Source organism: Cupressus sempervirens, chromosome 7 (assembly GCF_028749045.1).
Source record: "Cupressus sempervirens isolate cs-2001-9-10 chromosome 7, ASM2874904v1, whole genome shotgun sequence".
In the NCBI taxonomy this organism is placed as follows: Eukaryota; Viridiplantae; Streptophyta; class Pinopsida; order Cupressales; family Cupressaceae; genus Cupressus; species Cupressus sempervirens.
The window spans coordinates 752555922-752572555 of record NC_143124.1 but is presented as its reverse complement, the minus strand read 5'-3'; the positions used below and the strand labels follow the sequence as shown (position 1 = coordinate 752572555).

General features: G+C 36.5%; 2 protein-coding genes across 2 annotated transcripts in view; one reads left to right on the top strand and one right to left on the bottom strand.

The window, feature by feature from the left end:
* Positions 1-5532: 5532 nt before the first annotated feature.
* Positions 5533-16634, top strand: part of LOC149549446 (cinnamoyl-CoA reductase 1-like) — an 88134-nt gene continuing 77032 nt past the window's right edge. The window contains exons 1-4 of the mRNA XM_089792824.1: positions 5533-5760; positions 5892-6064; positions 6216-6401; positions 6503-6665. Of these exons, the coding sequence (XP_089648950.1) occupies positions 5544-5760; positions 5892-6064; positions 6216-6401; positions 6503-6665 (739 nt within the window). The 5' untranslated portion in view covers positions 5533-5543. The remainder of the gene's footprint in view (positions 5761-5891; positions 6065-6215; positions 6402-6502; positions 6666-16634) is intronic.
* Positions 14067-15612, bottom strand: LOC149549447 (uncharacterized). Its single transcript, XM_089793678.1, has 2 exons — positions 14393-15612; positions 14067-14235 (listed from the first exon to the last, which is right to left on the bottom strand). The coding sequence occupies exons 1-2, from the start codon at positions 15610-15612 to the stop codon at positions 14067-14069; spliced, it is 1389 nt and encodes a 462-aa protein (XP_089649804.1).

Sequence of the window (16634 nt, the reverse complement as noted above, 5' to 3'; positions counted from 1 at the left end):
CTCTAGAATTAGTGCACATTCTCCATTCCCCATTCTTCTTAGGTGCTAAGACAACAAGTACTACACAAGGACTCAATATTTCTCTAATTAGACCCTTCTTCAAGTGTCAATCTATGTAGCACTTTAGTAGGCAAACTAGATCCAGGTATCAAATCCATACAATGACTTATACTTCTCACATGTGGTAAACCATCAGTTGCATTATCAAAAATTATGTCTTAAAAGTTTAACAAAAAGGATTCAATCTCAAGTGCATGCTCTAACTCATCTTGTTTCTTGGTCTTTCTAGGATTCAAAATGAAACAAACATTATGTCCTTTCATATCTCTAGCAAACTGATCACCTTCAGCCAAACATACTCTGACTATGGTACAATGATTCTCCTCATGTTTCTCTACTAATGGCAACAATATTTGTTTCTTTCTATCTACCCAAATAGCATACTGATTCAATCTACCATCATGTAAAGTGTGTCTATCATACTGCCAAGGTCTACCAAAAAGAATATGACAACAATCCATAGGCATAATATCACACAAGACTTCATCATGATAGTTGCTAACTTTTTCACTTACAAGTAACTTATGCTCCTTCTCGATCTAAATAACATGATAAGTCTTAGGATGTCTCAATCTCTGCAACTGCAACTTGTTAACCAACTTCTCAAATGTCATATTATCAAAAGTTCTACTAGCAATGATTACCTTTCAAAATTTTCAAGATACCTTACATCTAGTTTTGGACAAACTTCTTCTTGAAACAAGTTCTCCATCAATCTTTTTGTTCCACACGATTCTTCTTAGAATCAAATTCTCACATTTTTAGGTTCATTAGGTATTTCAACAACAACTTCTTGACAAGCCAAAGAAATTCTACTATTACCTTCAATCTTCTTTCCAGAGTTAGCACATTCAAAGGCCAAATGCCCTTCTTCTCTGCATTTATAACAAGTATCTTTATACCAAGATCTTTCTTCTCTTTTTCCACCATTATTATTCATAGTGTAACTAGAATAGCTACTTCTAGTGTAATTACCTCTTCTACGAACAAATTCTTCCTTCCATTCTGATTTTTCTTTATCTTGCATTGTATTGCCAGATCTGCTACCTTCTCCATATGTTCTATCTCTACTTCTTTGAAATATGCCACCTCTTCCCCTTTATCTCTGATCACATTTATTTGCCAATCTTTCTTTTAGATTTTAAAGCATATTGATATCATCTTGAATTGATGTCCTCAAACCATTCAGGCATCTTTCTACTTTCTCAACTTCATCATCTACATGTCCATATCCAGTATCCAATTTGTAGAATTCCTTAATGTATTCCTTCACAATCATGTCTTTTTGCCTCAAATCTTGCATATTTCTCAATAAGTTAACTTGATAAACAACATGGATTTTCTTCATTTTCCCAATCATCTTTACCCATATCTTGATCTTTTCTTTTCCTCTCTCTTGTCTCTCAATTTGCAAATGATCTCACCAAATTGAAGCATGCCCCTTCAACTTGGTGACTACTATCTTAACCTTCTTATTATCAAGAGTACCTTCACACTCAAAGTATTTGTCCATCTCAACAATCCAATCCAACACAACATTAGTTTCAAGTCTTCCATCATAGCAAGAAACTTCAACAAGAGGTCTATCATTCACCCCAGATAGAACTCTCAGGAGCCTTTCCTCATCTTGTTTGACCTTAGGTTTAGGATTAGGATTTAGTGTTGCCTCTTCATCATTACTAACATATTCAAGATTTACACCTCTTCTCTACGCCATCTCCACAACTTCAAGTCTTTCTACAATCTTCCTTAGCATGTCCATAATTACATTATCTACATTTCCTCTACCATGAACCATCTTGACAATAGTTCCTGCAAGATCATAACCTTCTACAAGTTATAGGTCAGATTTTAGATCTATCACCCTACAACCAAATTCAACAAGGTTCTCCATGATCCAAGCCAAAAGAAATAACTCTCTCTGATACCACCCGATGTAAGGAGGGCACATGGAGAGTGCTACAACAACATGTGGAATAAATTCAACTTGTAACCTTCTACCCCTGCTTAGAGTACACATGAAAGCTATACATTAGATAAATGAAACCATAGAGAACACAAGGCCATATACAACATATTTTAGGTGTAATTATTTCACTTCACATATATAACATCCACAACATGCCTGACTGTGAGGCCTTGTGGGTTGTGGCCTTAAAGAAAACAAGAAATATACAAAATTAGAGCCTAAGCTCACATCTTCCTATTCATTATGCTACTGCTTCTTCTTAGTCTCTCCTAACTTCTACTCTCTAAAATGCTACTTTCCTACATCTAACTAAGCTTACTTTATAGGTAGCTAAACCACAAGTCAGTTAGTCAAGCATTAATTACAACTTAGGACCATACTTGGAAGAGTAAACAAAAACCCATGCAAACAATCATATAAATCCACACATACTTGAAGATAGGTCCACACATGTGTTAGGAGTTAGCTCCTAACTGCACAAGATTCCATGTAATCAATCAAAATTGTGCCAATCGGATCAAAACATTACGCAAGGTGGAAACAATAAGAAAATAGGTCTGCAAAGTTTGACATAGAACTCAAGATATATCCAACATAAGAATTCACACACTTAGGAGAAAGATCTAGGATAGGTCTTCAACATGATGACAACTACACATAACATGAAAACAAAAGCAACAATGACTATTTCATGAACAATAGATTGGTACAAAAAACTAGAAATATTTTTGGTTGACGCAAGATTGCTCAATGACCCAAGATGCTCCTGCATCATCATGACAGAGTGTGTGTAGCCATTTATTTTTCCTTCAATAGTTTTTATTGATGATGTTTTTGTTTGGAAGCTTTTAGGATACATGCATCCTTTCTTATACAAATAGTGTTTTCTTGATTGGTGGTGGTGGATCTATAGCCTTTTGTAGTTGGTCTACAATGACTACCATTGTGGCCAATTGATCTCTCGTTTGCAAGTGTTGGGTGGCTGGAAGATGATTGTGCCTTATATTGAATAGCAGATACAAATCTTGGTGGCTATGTGACTATTATGCCACTATTTTGTATATTGGTTATAATAAGGGTGGTTTCAGAGTGTTTGGAGTTCTTGATAATGTTTTGGATAGTGTTATTATGTTTGATCTAGGAGTGGTGTCTATTGATACTAAGTGGGGGCTTTGTCTTTCCTTTTTCCTGCTAGATGTGGGTTTGTCTACACTTATGATGGAGGAATTTTCTTGAGCTATTCATTTTCTAGGTCATTCAATTTGTTATATGAAAAGGGATTGGGGTGGAGTTTCCTACCTCTCCTTAGCCCTTGGGTGCTAAGTTTCTTGATGTAGGCTCTTTGTGTGGGGATATTGATGTGTTGGAGGTTAAACAGTTTAGAGTGTTATGCACATTTTGAGGCCTTGTAAAAGGTACCATTTGTGGAAGTAGAGTATGTGCTCCCTACCATGAGCTTGAAGATAGTGCCCATCCTAATTACCAAGCTATAGTTTCTTTGCCCCCATAGCTAGGTTGTGATGGAGGTTGTTGTCACCATTAATTTTATGTTTGTTTTCTTATTTGGACTATCCATTTTAGTAGGTATGGGAACAATTTTGTTTCTTTTCATGGTCAGTTGTCTACTAATAGTTTTTAAGGGCTCATTATGTTTGGTTGTTCTTGGTTAAAGTTTGTACCTGACTTTGGGGATTTTTCGAGGTAAGATGTATTCAATTGGCCATAAAGAGAAATCGATGCACTTGATTTGTTCCTTCCTCTTTTGTGGTTCCTATGGAGGTGGAGACTTACGTGGTGAAAGAGGAGGTTGGTAACTTTGGCGTTATTGTCCTTTCTATGATTACTTAGGTGTGAAATGGATTTGTGATTCTCTAGTCTGATAATCTATTCTCTCTACTCTTATTGAGGTGGGCTTCTTGTCTATTGTTGTGGAAATGAGTTTTGTAAATAACGTGTGGTTTTTCAATTGGATGGATGATGTAATATATGGCAACATGATTTTTAATACCATTTTTTTACCCATTGTGAAGGCTTAGGGAGCCTTTCAAAATCCCTCTGCTATTTTTCCTCACCTATTTAGGTATTAGTTGTTTGTTTTGAATGGTCTTTTTAGGTCCTTGATCTATAAGTGGCCAATTGCAATCCTTTGTTCTTTACAAGGGGTGGGTAATCTACTGGTAATGTGCCCCTAGTGGCGTTGATCTATAACAACTAGTACCTTGTGTAATGTGTAAGGGCCAACCCGCTTGCTTTGGTTGCTGATTAATATAAAAAATATATGATGAAGGGTGCTCCACTTAATACCATAAACACATAAAAGAAACAAAGAAACAACAACGAATGCAAGAACAAAATATGTACTTATTATTTGTGCCACAAATGCGGAATTACATAATTCAAAAGTACAATATGCTAACCCACATGGGCACCTTCTTCACAATAATCTACAAGACTAAGCTGCAAACTACCACCCCGAGCTGTTCTAGACAATGTTCGGGCCTTTCTTAATAGGCAATTTTATGTTGCCGAGAAGGTTCTAGACATTGAAACTTAATACCTAGGGCCGACATACCCTAACAATACATATAGAGTCAGCCAAATACATCTTTGAAAATTATTTTAGATATTTTGGGTAGCCCAACTTTGGAAGGTCATAACTCTCGAATCGTTGCTTCGATTGGCTATTATAACCACTTTTCGGAATTGCCAGCTCTTGATCTACATGCTTGAAATAATTATAGCACCCTTTCGTTGATTTTTTGTACCTCATCTGGGCACTCTAAGGCTTCCAACGATGAGCCTGAAGATTTTTCTACTGAAAATCTGCAATAACTTCTCTGATACTTAAGCTTGAGCAATGAGATTTTTATAGTAGGCTTATAACTCTAAAACAAACCTTCCTGTAGAAAATGAGAACATTCTAAGCTTTATGACAAACTTACTAAAAATAGCAAGTTCCCATAAACTAAAATAAAATATTTTTGGGTGATGCAAGATTGCTCTTACACCCAAGATGCTCTTGCATCAATATATAGTAGATAGGTCTATAATTTTCAAGTGAAGACTCATTATTTCTATATAAGAATGGTCAATGTCGAAAGTTGCATTGCTCATCTCTAGATTTACTAATTATTTAATTCAAATATTCCATCTTCTAGAAAACCCTCTTTAGACGAAAATATATTTTATAATTATTATATATTCTATGTATATATGTTGTCACTTCCACTCCACAAAGAATGTAGATGGCCTCCAAATAATAGAGAAGTCAATTTAATAGCTTGAAATCCCATTAGAATATTCTATCTCATAGATGCTAATAAAAACTTATTTTTTACTATGACAAACGAACCTGCCTATATTAAAAAAAAAATGTTGGAAACATGTATTTTTGTTTTATTTCAAATAATTAAATCACGGCTTAGCTTTCTGATTAAACATAATAAAATACCAACCTTCTAGTGACGGGCAAACAAATGTAATGAAGCCAGGCGTCCCATATCGTTTTGTGTAGATGAGCATCCCACCAGATGGTCGATATGCTTTGCTAGTAAAAAAAAGTTCGGAGGAAGTCTGCATTTTTCTCTGGTTTGTAAACCATAATACTGATCTGACGATGGACAACAAAGAAACTGTATGCGTGACTGGAGCGAGTGGATTCATTGGGTCATGGGTGGTTCGTTTGCTCTTGGAGAGAGGCTACTCTGTTCATGGCACTGTTCAGGATTTGGGTAAGTTTTTGAAGCACAATTGGAGCTCTTAATTTTATTTTATTTTGGTCATTTTTCTTTTTCTTGAGATGATCAGAATTCAGCCCATTGGGTTGGCATGATGACTGTGATTATACATGGAATACGCTCAGGAAATGAGAAAGAAACCAAACACTTGGAATCCATGGAAGGAGCCAAGGAGAGGCTGAAATTGTTTCAAGTGGAAGTACTGGATTATGATTCTATTTGTGCTGCCATTAGTGGCTGTGTGGGTGTTTTCCATCTAGCATCTCCTTGCATTGTGGATGAAGTCGAGGACCCGCAAGTGAGTTTTAACTTTGTTGATTCCTGGTTGTTTGATTCCGTCAACTGAGTATTTCGGCATTTATTATTGAACTTATTTTTGGAGATTGAGCTTCTGACTGCAAGGTCTTAGTGTTGTTTATACTTGAATGGAATTTTTTGTATCCCTGCAGACTCAGCTCTTGGATCCTGCTGTCAAGGGCACTACGAATGTCTTGCAAGCTGCCCACAAAGCAGAAGTGAAACGCGTAGTGTTAACCTCGTCAATTTCTGCAATCACTCCCAGTCCAAACTGGCCTGCTGATGTGCCCAAGGATGAAAACTGTTGGACTGATCTTGATTACTGTGAAAAAAATGGGGTAGTAATTGCTCTCTTAATATGTTTTAGTAGCAATTGTTTTCTTTTCCATGGTTGTTGGCTAAGTCAATCACTGACAAGATTAAGGTTAGGTTGGTGCAGATTTGGTATCCTGCATCAAAAACACTCGCTGAAAAGGCGGCCCGGGATTTCGCCAAGAAAACTGGTTTGGATGTGGTTGTCATAAATCCAGGCACCGTGATGGGGCCTATAATACCTCCAGCTATCAATGCTAGTATGGCCATGCTTCTTAAATTTCTTCAAGGTATGTGTGTTTTATATTTTGTGCCCTTGGAACTAGTCCATGAAGATTTTATTTTGGGTTTTCTAGCATCGTCTACTTTGAATCCTCTACTCAGATTCTGAGTATATCTGTCCAGTTTTTCCCATTGGCTGCTTATCAACTCGTAGGGCTTTGGACTCAATTGTTTGATGACTTACATCAGCTTTTCAGCCTTCTTTATATTTGAGTGTAATGTCTTTATCTTCATATCGTGTAATGTCTTTTTTTCATAGCTATTCCAACATTCTTGGAGATCGCTCACAACATTCTTGGAAAGAAATTCTGATAGCGGCAACAAGTTGTAGGAATCAAGATGTGCACATCAGTACATTCTGTATGAGATTTTAGCATTTTGGGAGCGCTCCAAATTTCTTGGAGAAGTCTATCATCTTTAGATAATATCAACTTTTCATGGACTGGATTCCTCCACATTTAAGGAGCCGGTGGAATTATTAGGACAGTTTAATTGGATTATTTTAATGTTTTTTGTAAGAATTTGGAATGGTTTAAAAGGGATAATTAATTAACTAATTGTTTAATTATTTAGAAAGGTGTTTTCTGTGCTGAAAAATAATTGTATTTATGTTTTTTTTATATAAGTTTTTTTTTTTGAAAAACTAATGAAAGACAGTTCTTCAGTGTTTGTATACTGGGTGATGAGTTTAGGGGATGGGGGACCAAGTGTCATTGTTCCACGGGGACAAATCCCCTCCAAAAAACCTGTGTCCTTGGCAGGGTGACGTTTTCAAGACTCGAGGACTTGAAAGAAACTCCCCCCACAACACCACCTCCTTTGCTACCTCTATTTGGGACTTCACTAAGTTGCTTGCTATATTGCACAAGCGTTTACATACTGATTATGTAATGTGCTTTTCCTTGAAGCCATTTAAGTTCGCCCTAGCCTTTATGCTCCTGATGGCTAGTTGGAGAAATAAGGGAGAAATTAACTAATTATTTGTAAGGTGATCAAATAAATGAATATTAAAAGGTGGCCTTATAATTATTAATTTAATAAAGCAACAAAAATAAAATAACATGTTTCTTGAAGCTTCTTGAAGGATCCATGTCCTCATGTTTCTAGAAGTTTCTTGAAGGATCCTTCTCCCCTTGGAGAAAAAGTATAAATAAGGGGTCAGTTAAGTTTCTAATCATCCAGTTCTTGACAATTGTTTTGATATGAAGATTTGTGGAGCCATGGGTTTCTGTATGTTATTCCATTGGTCATTGGGGAAAATCACTCCCATTGATGAACATAATTGAGGTGGTGAAAGATCCTCTGAAGGGTTGTAGCTGTTTGGGTGAGAGATATTCAGTCTTTCACATTGGTATCATTGTATTCAGATTTCATGGAGGTTGATTTGGTATGAAGTATGCAGATTATTGATTGTTGACATCCATTTCTGCATTGATTTCACAAGGTATTTTAATCGCTCTATTGAGGGAATTTTGGCATAGATTTAAGAGCTAATGAAGTGCATTCCCTTGTCAGATCACAAAATTAGAAAATTGGATTCCAAATTAGTAAGGGATATTATAGTGGTATTAGAGATTTGATCCTTCCATCCTACAGGGTTGAAGTTTCATATGCAGTCACAACAACTCATTATAGTTACTACACTTGAAGGAGAGAAAAACAAGAGGAAATCAATTTGAGGATTTACCATTATAAATAATGGGTGGTGGAGAAGGAGAGAAGAACAAGAGGAAATCAATTTGAGGTTTTACCATTATAAATAATGGGTGGTGGAGAAGGAGAAGACCTACCAAGAAACAAAGGAAGAAATTGGGCAAACAATGAAGAAAGAGAAGCACAAGAGCTTTACAGACACATGGCAGCAACAAATAGCCATATCATCAGCGTAGAAGATGTGAATATGGATTCTGACAAGATTAAAGCAATTATTGAGCGAATGACACTTAAGAACCTTACACAATTGTGGAGATATTTGGGTTTCTGTGGTTTTTGCGACAAATCTGTCAATGGGTATTCACACCATGCAACACCACTTACAAATTTAATAAAGAAAGGGGCACTTGTTTGGACCTCGGAGGCACATGAATGTTTTGAGAAGTTTGAGAAGTTGACAACTTCTTGCCCCATTCTTGCATTGTAATATTTTACTCGACCCTTTGAACTTCGGTGTGATGCTTTGAGTGAAGGAATTGGTAGAGTCCTTATTCAGGACAAGCATCCGATAGCTCTCAAGAGTAGGAAACAAAGGGGGCTAGAGAGGAGCTACAATATTTATTACAAAGATATGTTGACCATCATGCATGCGTTGGCCAATTTCAAGCAATATTTTATAGGCAACAAGTTTTGTGTTGAGATAGATCATAATAGCCTGAGATATTTCATAGGGCAATGAGATCTTAACGATCGTCAACAAAAATGGGTTAGTGAGATACAATCCTATGATTCTGATATTGCCTATGCAAAAGGGACTCAAAACGTTGTTGTTGATGCTTTGTCTCACCGTCCACATTTGAGCTCTACAGTCAAGATTTCATGTTAAGTAACATGGATCTTTACTGCAAATGTAATAATATGACTATTGTGATTGATATTTCCAAATGCAGATCTGGATCTCATATAAATATGAGAGAAGACATGTCTCATGATGAGACATGTCTCCAAGGTTTAATCATCATTTAATTAATACATATATTTCATAATAATAATTAGTATAATATATATATATGTATGTATGTATGTATTAATATATGTATATGTATAATATATATATATTATATATAATATGTATATATATTATATACTATAATATATATACTAATATATATTATTATTACATGAATACATATATATAGAAAATGATGATTTACCAATAACAACAATGGATCTCAGATCGAATTTATCCGACTAAAGCTAGAACTTTAACACTCCCTCTTAGCTAGGGAGGGTTTGTAGAACACCTTGTGCTCTCAAGTATATGAAAAAATATCGACTCAATATGATATTCTTGGAATGACATATATAAGGATATCAACATAGATATATATATTAACATATATTACATATGGAATTTGCTTCAATTCACTATGAGGCCAAATTTCTCAATTATCCCTCTTTAGCAAGGAGAGAAATTCAGCAATTGGAATATAAGATTTGAATACCACCTTAAGTGTGGTCTATGATAGATTTAAATTATGGTGTCCGACAAGATCTTGCCCGAAGAACCATAACAAATTGATTTTCATGGTGTTTGGCAAAATCTGGCCCAAAGAACCATGATGAGTTGATTATCAAGTTGTTCGGAAAAATTTGGCTTGAAGAACCATGATAAGTTGGTTATCAAAGTGTCCGGCAAAATCTAGCTTGAAGAACCATGATAACACTTGCTCTAACACATTTTGGTGTTAGGAGATACGTCAACTATTGATAGGATCGTCACCTTACAATAGTTACCTTCTGTTCGTTATCATAACTTCCGGCACTTCAGGACAACAACTTAATGTAGTCTGTTATGATAACAGTTCCAACTATTGATAAGATTGTCACCTTTCAATATCTCCCTCTAAATATATACATCAATGACCTTTCATGACATAATCACAACAACATCATGTAGTAACTCACATGATATCCATCATGAACCAAGTTAGAGGGTGGACCCACCGTAGCTGCTACTAGAGGGTGGAACAAGGGTTTTCACCTCAGACTTTTCTCTCATAGAGGAGAGCACATTACAAAGAATTTCACTTAGAACTTCTCTTCATAGAGAAGATATCATCCACAAAGGATTGCATCTCAAATTTTCTCCCTCTGAACAATGATCCTGGGATGTCAGATCCTATAGTTACTCTCTTTGAGACTCTCTTCACCGAAGGATGCTTCTTGGACTCTTTTTAAATCTGATATTAATCTTTCAACCTTCAGTGATAAGTCGTTATTTCCTCATGATGTATATATGGGTAGGCCTATCAAAATCGTGCAGTCACGTACATGTATTTTAGACTCCCTTTGAGTATCAATCTTCTAAGCTCCTTCGTTGCTTTAGAAGAAGTGTCATACTCCCTCTTAATGTAGAAGAATCTCATAGTCTTGATCATCAAAGATGTTTGCTTCAAAAACCTCATTTTATACATCTTGATCATCAGGGTCTTTGGAGCTACTATCATTAGATTGAGTTTGCACAATATTAGGTAGCATTATGTAAAGCACCAACCTTCTTTTCCTGTAAGAATATCCTCAACCATAAAGGAAAAAAATCAAGGCAAATAACCCTTATAGTATTTATAGAATTATAAATAAGAGAGAGGCTACAAGAGTAGGTAAATGTAAAAGATAAGAACACTTATCTGCACATGAAGATTCATAAATTGTCTTCTTAGATTATTTGATAATGGAACATCTCCTCTCTAAATAAGGTTCAAGTGGGAATGGAACATTGACTATTATTCCCCCCCACAATGGAAAATTTTCACTCATTCTTGAACAATTTTGTATCAAATATGACAACTCCTTTCTAAGTTCCAACTTACTCTTTTTGATTATTGAAGGCCCAAACTTTCATTTAAGCTTAACAGTAGAATCAAACATGTCCTTCCGTTTTCTCAAACTTGTCCACAATATACCAATATCTTGATTGAGTATGATCGTGCTACATGAATGAACCTACAACTCATACGTTGAGTTTCATTCATCAAAGAGAGACTCGCAGATGGTTCAAATGAATTCTTAAAGGCTTCATTAACGTTTCACAATAACTCAATTTTCCTTTGTTCATGAAAAGGTATTTGTTTGATCTTTTGATTGAACTTATATTATGCACATCTTACAATCTGTGTATTCCATATTTATATCATTGGTGAATCCATCACAACGTGGTTTACTCCCTTCGAATAAATAGGACCAAGATCACTGAAGGTTGACTGAATCATATTCTCTATTTGCTCCTCTTTCAAGGTTGTCTCAAATGAAATGTCTGGCTCCCTTCGAATCTCAATCTCCCTCTTCTTGCAATAATATTTTCGAAGGAAGAAGATCAAGGCAAACAATAATTATTATTCAAATAAGAATGTTAGTAGTTTATCTCATGTCTGTTACTAATTGTCGATAGAGCCCTATTTTTCAGGGAAAATACCAGGGATCCATTTATGATGTTGGAGATAAAAATTCCATATGATCATAGATCTCAAAGGCAAAGATGTGAAATACATACATAGTCAACAACCTAATCAACAAGGGCATTGAAATACTTATCTTTTTATTATTGAATCTGCTCAAGTGAGCATATGCCTTTTGGCATTACCAGTTGTATGAGTCTAAAGTCAAGAGGGCATCATAAGTGCAAGACAAAGAGACAAATCAGAAAAACAACATTTTGCTCATGTGGATAAAAGACAGGTTTGAAACGGTGACAGTCAAATCTGCAAGCATTCAAATTCAAAATTCAAAACAGTAAGATAGATTCAAACAAATGTTTGCAGAGATGCCAATATAGATAGGGCTGCTGCTATGGTAAAATGTTTTCAAACCTTGATCTTAATATGCAAAGTCGGGTGTAGGAGGCTTCCAAGTTAAAGAGATGAGATAAAGTGCAAAGTTTATTTTCCTAAAACTGTAACTCACAACCTACTGATTCATTAGCTTTCCAAACAAAATAAGTGGCAGAGGCTAAAGAAGTTGTCAGTCAGAGACCATACAGCTGATGTTGTCACCTACAGCAACCTCATTAATAGACTTTGCAAATGGCAGTTCATGAAGACTTTTTGACTACCAAACTGAATGCTGAGAATAGAAGAATATGCAGATTATCTCTTCAGGGATGATGTTTGTTTGATCCAGCATATTCTGTACATACACTATTGTGGGTGATGCACATGATACTGCAGCTATAATCTATGAGCAGTTCACCGTGGTAGCTAAATTCCTATGTTCCCCCAAGTTTCCGGTATGGGGACGGCGAGACGGGTTTCAGGGACAGCAAATTTTTTTGGCGATTTTGGGGACGGGGACGGCTATATATATAGGAAAATTTTAAAATATAGTATATACATTGAAATTTGTAAATATACATGTCATTCATATTGAACTAATCACAAAGCATGTCATTTAAACATTATAGAACCATAACATACAACATTTGAATGCCATCTATGAAATAATATCCGATTTTAGTATTTTACTATTTAGTATTTTAGTATCCAATTCTCAAAATGCATATCAATACAATATCAGAGAACACTGAACAATGAACATTAAGTTATTAACCATTGTCAATATCATAAGGCTTATAATGATAAGCATGATAAATCATAAATCTGAAAATCAAAATCAAAATATGCCCAAAGCTATAGGCTGCCATAAAGTAATAAGTATCATATAATCAATGTATCATAATCATGTTCATGTTCAACATAAAAAGAAAAACATAGAAAATGAAGCAGACTGCTGCTCCTATTCTGCCTCTACTAATCCATGACATCAAAATCAGAATCCTCCTCACTGTCATCCTCCACAGGAAGCATAGTCTCATCTAATGGAACCCCAACCAGTCCTGGTGCTATGTCATCCTCATCTATCTGGGCCACATCCTCAAGCTCAATATCCCATCGCAAAGTTGGTGTCTGCCTATACTCTGGAGTTTGGCGATCGGCAAGTCGAAGAGCATGATGCACTGTCACTAGCTTCTCCGCTCTTTTAGAGGTAAGTCTATTCCTCTTGATAGAGTGGATATATGAATATGTGGACCAGTTCCTCTCTACAGCTGAAGAACTAGCAACCTGTGAAAAGAGGCGACCGGCAAGTATCTTTAACTCAGGTGTATCTCTCCCATGCCAAGTCCACCATCCAATAGGATCCCTCTTTGCCAAAACAACTCTATCCAACCTTGCTTGTGGCTTACCCAAGTTTGGGCCATGAAGGTTGGTGAAGTCAAGGAACTGTGCACGAAGAGTAGAGGCATCTTGAGCTGAATACATCTTATCAATTGCTTTTGTGAAGCCATCCAAAACCTCAGGATCATCACATGGGAGGCCCCTTCCACCCAACTGTGCATACCATTTGGGATTTAGAGCAAATGCTGCCATATGAAGCGGGGTATTCATTATGTTCCACCTCCGCGTCACAATAGGCCTAATATGCTCCTCATAAAAGCCCAATGTAGGATCCTTTGCCGCAACAATTCTCTTCATCTTACCCAACATGCTGTCAATAGTCTCATAGATCTCTCCTAAACTAGGAGCATCAGTATCAACATATCTAATGACATCAACAATGGGTGCTATGACAGAGCAAATGTATATGCAAGATCAAAATGCCAACAAAAAAAAAAAATCAGAATTAGAATTTTAAGAATTTTAAGATTATTAGTAGGAAAATCAGCAAGCAAAAGACTAATAGTAAATTTAAAAACCAACAACTTACTTCATTGTGGACCACCAACTCTCATCAAGGATCCTTTGCCTCACCGCTTTTCCTTCAGTGGACTTAGAATGAGACCATCGTCCCCACTTTGGATTCACCACCATCAATTGAAGGGCCTCATACACCTCAATCATCCTCTCCATCAAGATGAAATATGTGCAATACCTATAGCAACAATTAAAAATTAAAAATTTAAACTTAAACATTAATGATTAAAATTTAAAACAAAAAGCATCACATGTAAGTAAACTTATAAATAATTTTTTTAAATAACTTAAAGTTAAAACAAACTAAAAGTAAACTATAATTATAATTGACATACCTTGTCTTGGCTGGTTTGAGGAACTCCTTCTTAGAGAAGGACCTGAATAGAGCAAGTGAAGTGTGGTGGTTGCAAATAAACATTTGCACTTCTCTAGCTTCTAGCACCGCTTGCTTCACCCATTCAATCTTCCCTATGTCCTTCAATGCATTGTTCAAGGAATGAACACAACAAGGGGTCCAAAATATGTGCCTATAAGCACCCTCTATCATCAAACCTACTGATTTGCACACAGGTGCAGAATCTGTGATAACCTGTACAACATTAGAGGGCCCAATCTCCTCTATGGCATCTCGCAAAATGGTGAACTGAAAATCTGCATCCTTCTTCTTTCCTGAGCAATCTATGGCTCTCAAAAAATAAGAGCCAGAAGGGGATGTGACAATGATATTGATGAGTGGCCGATGTCTAACATCGGTCCACCCATCCATCACAATAGAGCAGCCTGTCCTAACCCAAGTGCGTCTCATATCCTCAAATAATAAAGCAACCTTTGAGTACTCTTCATCTAGGATAGTGGTTCGTAGCTTATGCTCACCGGGGGGCACAAATGAGGAATTCATGCTCATAATATCTTTCACCATTTGTTTATAATAAGTGGAACGGGCTGCATTATATGGGATACCATTAGCAACAAAAAATCTACCAATGGATGCCTCACACTTCTCCTTTGCCTGTGCATTAAACATACTTTCCACCGAGCCCTTCTCACTACTACTTATCTTTCTCTTCCCTCTAGACCCACTAGGGCTGCCACTAGTACCAATGGCGGATGAAATATGCCTAGATGATTGTGAGGGAATGGATGGTGATGTCACTGTCAAATTTTGCCCCTCCATTTCAGCCTCTAAGTGCAATCTTTGACATTCTAATTTTTGTTCATCGGTTAGGTTAGGACAAGCTTTGACTCCTTGGCATGTAACACCTAAAAAATGTGACTTCACTCTTGTATAGCTGCCCCTAAAATCATCAAGACAAACATGACAATCCCACACCCTAGTCCCTCCTGAATTCTTTTTATCTTTTGGCCTAGGTGTGACATATTGGAGAAGAGGTTTTTTCCTATTGAAAGGACCCTTTGCAAAATTCTTCATAATGTCGGAAGGGCATTTAAACAAATCAGCTTTAGGATTGGGTTTTTGCCTAGTGTCACTACTAACAACATCAACCTCTACATTTTCTTCTTCACTACTATTACTTGTACTCCCACTGCTGCTCATTGTGTTTAAATATGCAATTGAATAGATATATGAGCTGAAACAATGAAAAAAAATAAAAAAATCAGACTTTGCAAGCTACAAATTTATTAAAAAAATTGATAGATGAAAGCACAAAGAGTTTTATACTTACTTGGTGGACAAAATAGAAGATCAAACCCTTGGTCAAGCTCTTGGAAGCAAAACTATTACCTCCTCTACTTGCAAAATGAAAACTTCAGCCGGCTGCAATGTAAAATGAAAACCAAAGAACGGTTAAAACAATTTAAATGTGTTGAGTTATATACATTTTAGGGTTTTTGGAGGAGTGGGGTCCACTAGCCGACCAAAAAAGACAACAAATGTTTTTTTTATATATATTTTTTAATGTTTTGAGCTTGCAAAAAAGGGGGACGGCCGGCCGTACCCGGTATGGTCGTGGGATGGCTAGACGTCCCCTTTCTGTAACAGGGACGGCTAGCCGTCCCCCTTTTGTCCCCCCCACGTCCCCAAGTTTCGGGGACGTCCCCTGCAAAAAAAGGGAATTTGGGGACGGCTGGGGGACGTCCCATACCCGTCCCCGAAACGGGGGGTTTTAGGCCGGGTACGCGTTCCCGGGGAACATAGCTAAATTCCAAAGCAACTCAATACATACGAGTATTGAATCTTTTTTCGTTTTCTTCAAATCTATAAGATAAAAATATATGGATGCAGCAGGCAGGTCTACTTGAAACTCCAATTGTATATTGTGCATATATTTTTTATATATAAAACATTGCAGGAGGGGAGTTTGGATAATGTCGTGTTTACTAAGGACCTGAGGCAGTAGCCATACAATTGCAATCAATATTTGATGCCATCGTTGGTGACAACCTGTAGAGATGATTCCGTAATTTGACTCGAACAAAGCAGCAAGGAAGCTTCAGTAACCAATCTTCATCTTCACTTCATAGACCTTGTCATTGGCTAAAATCAACACATGTTTCCATGTCATTATCGTGACTTCCATTGAATGCAACAACACACACCAAAGGTAGGTTTGATTA

Coding starts and splice junctions, on each gene's coding strand:
- LOC149549447 (XM_089793678.1), bottom strand. CDS start 15,612: ATGAGCAGCAGTGGGAGTACAAGTAATAGTAGTGAAGAAGAAAATGTA. Junction 14,236..14,392: donor CTCAAACCAGCCAAGACAAG/GTATGTCAATTA, acceptor TTGTTGCTATAG/GTATTGCACATATTTCATCT.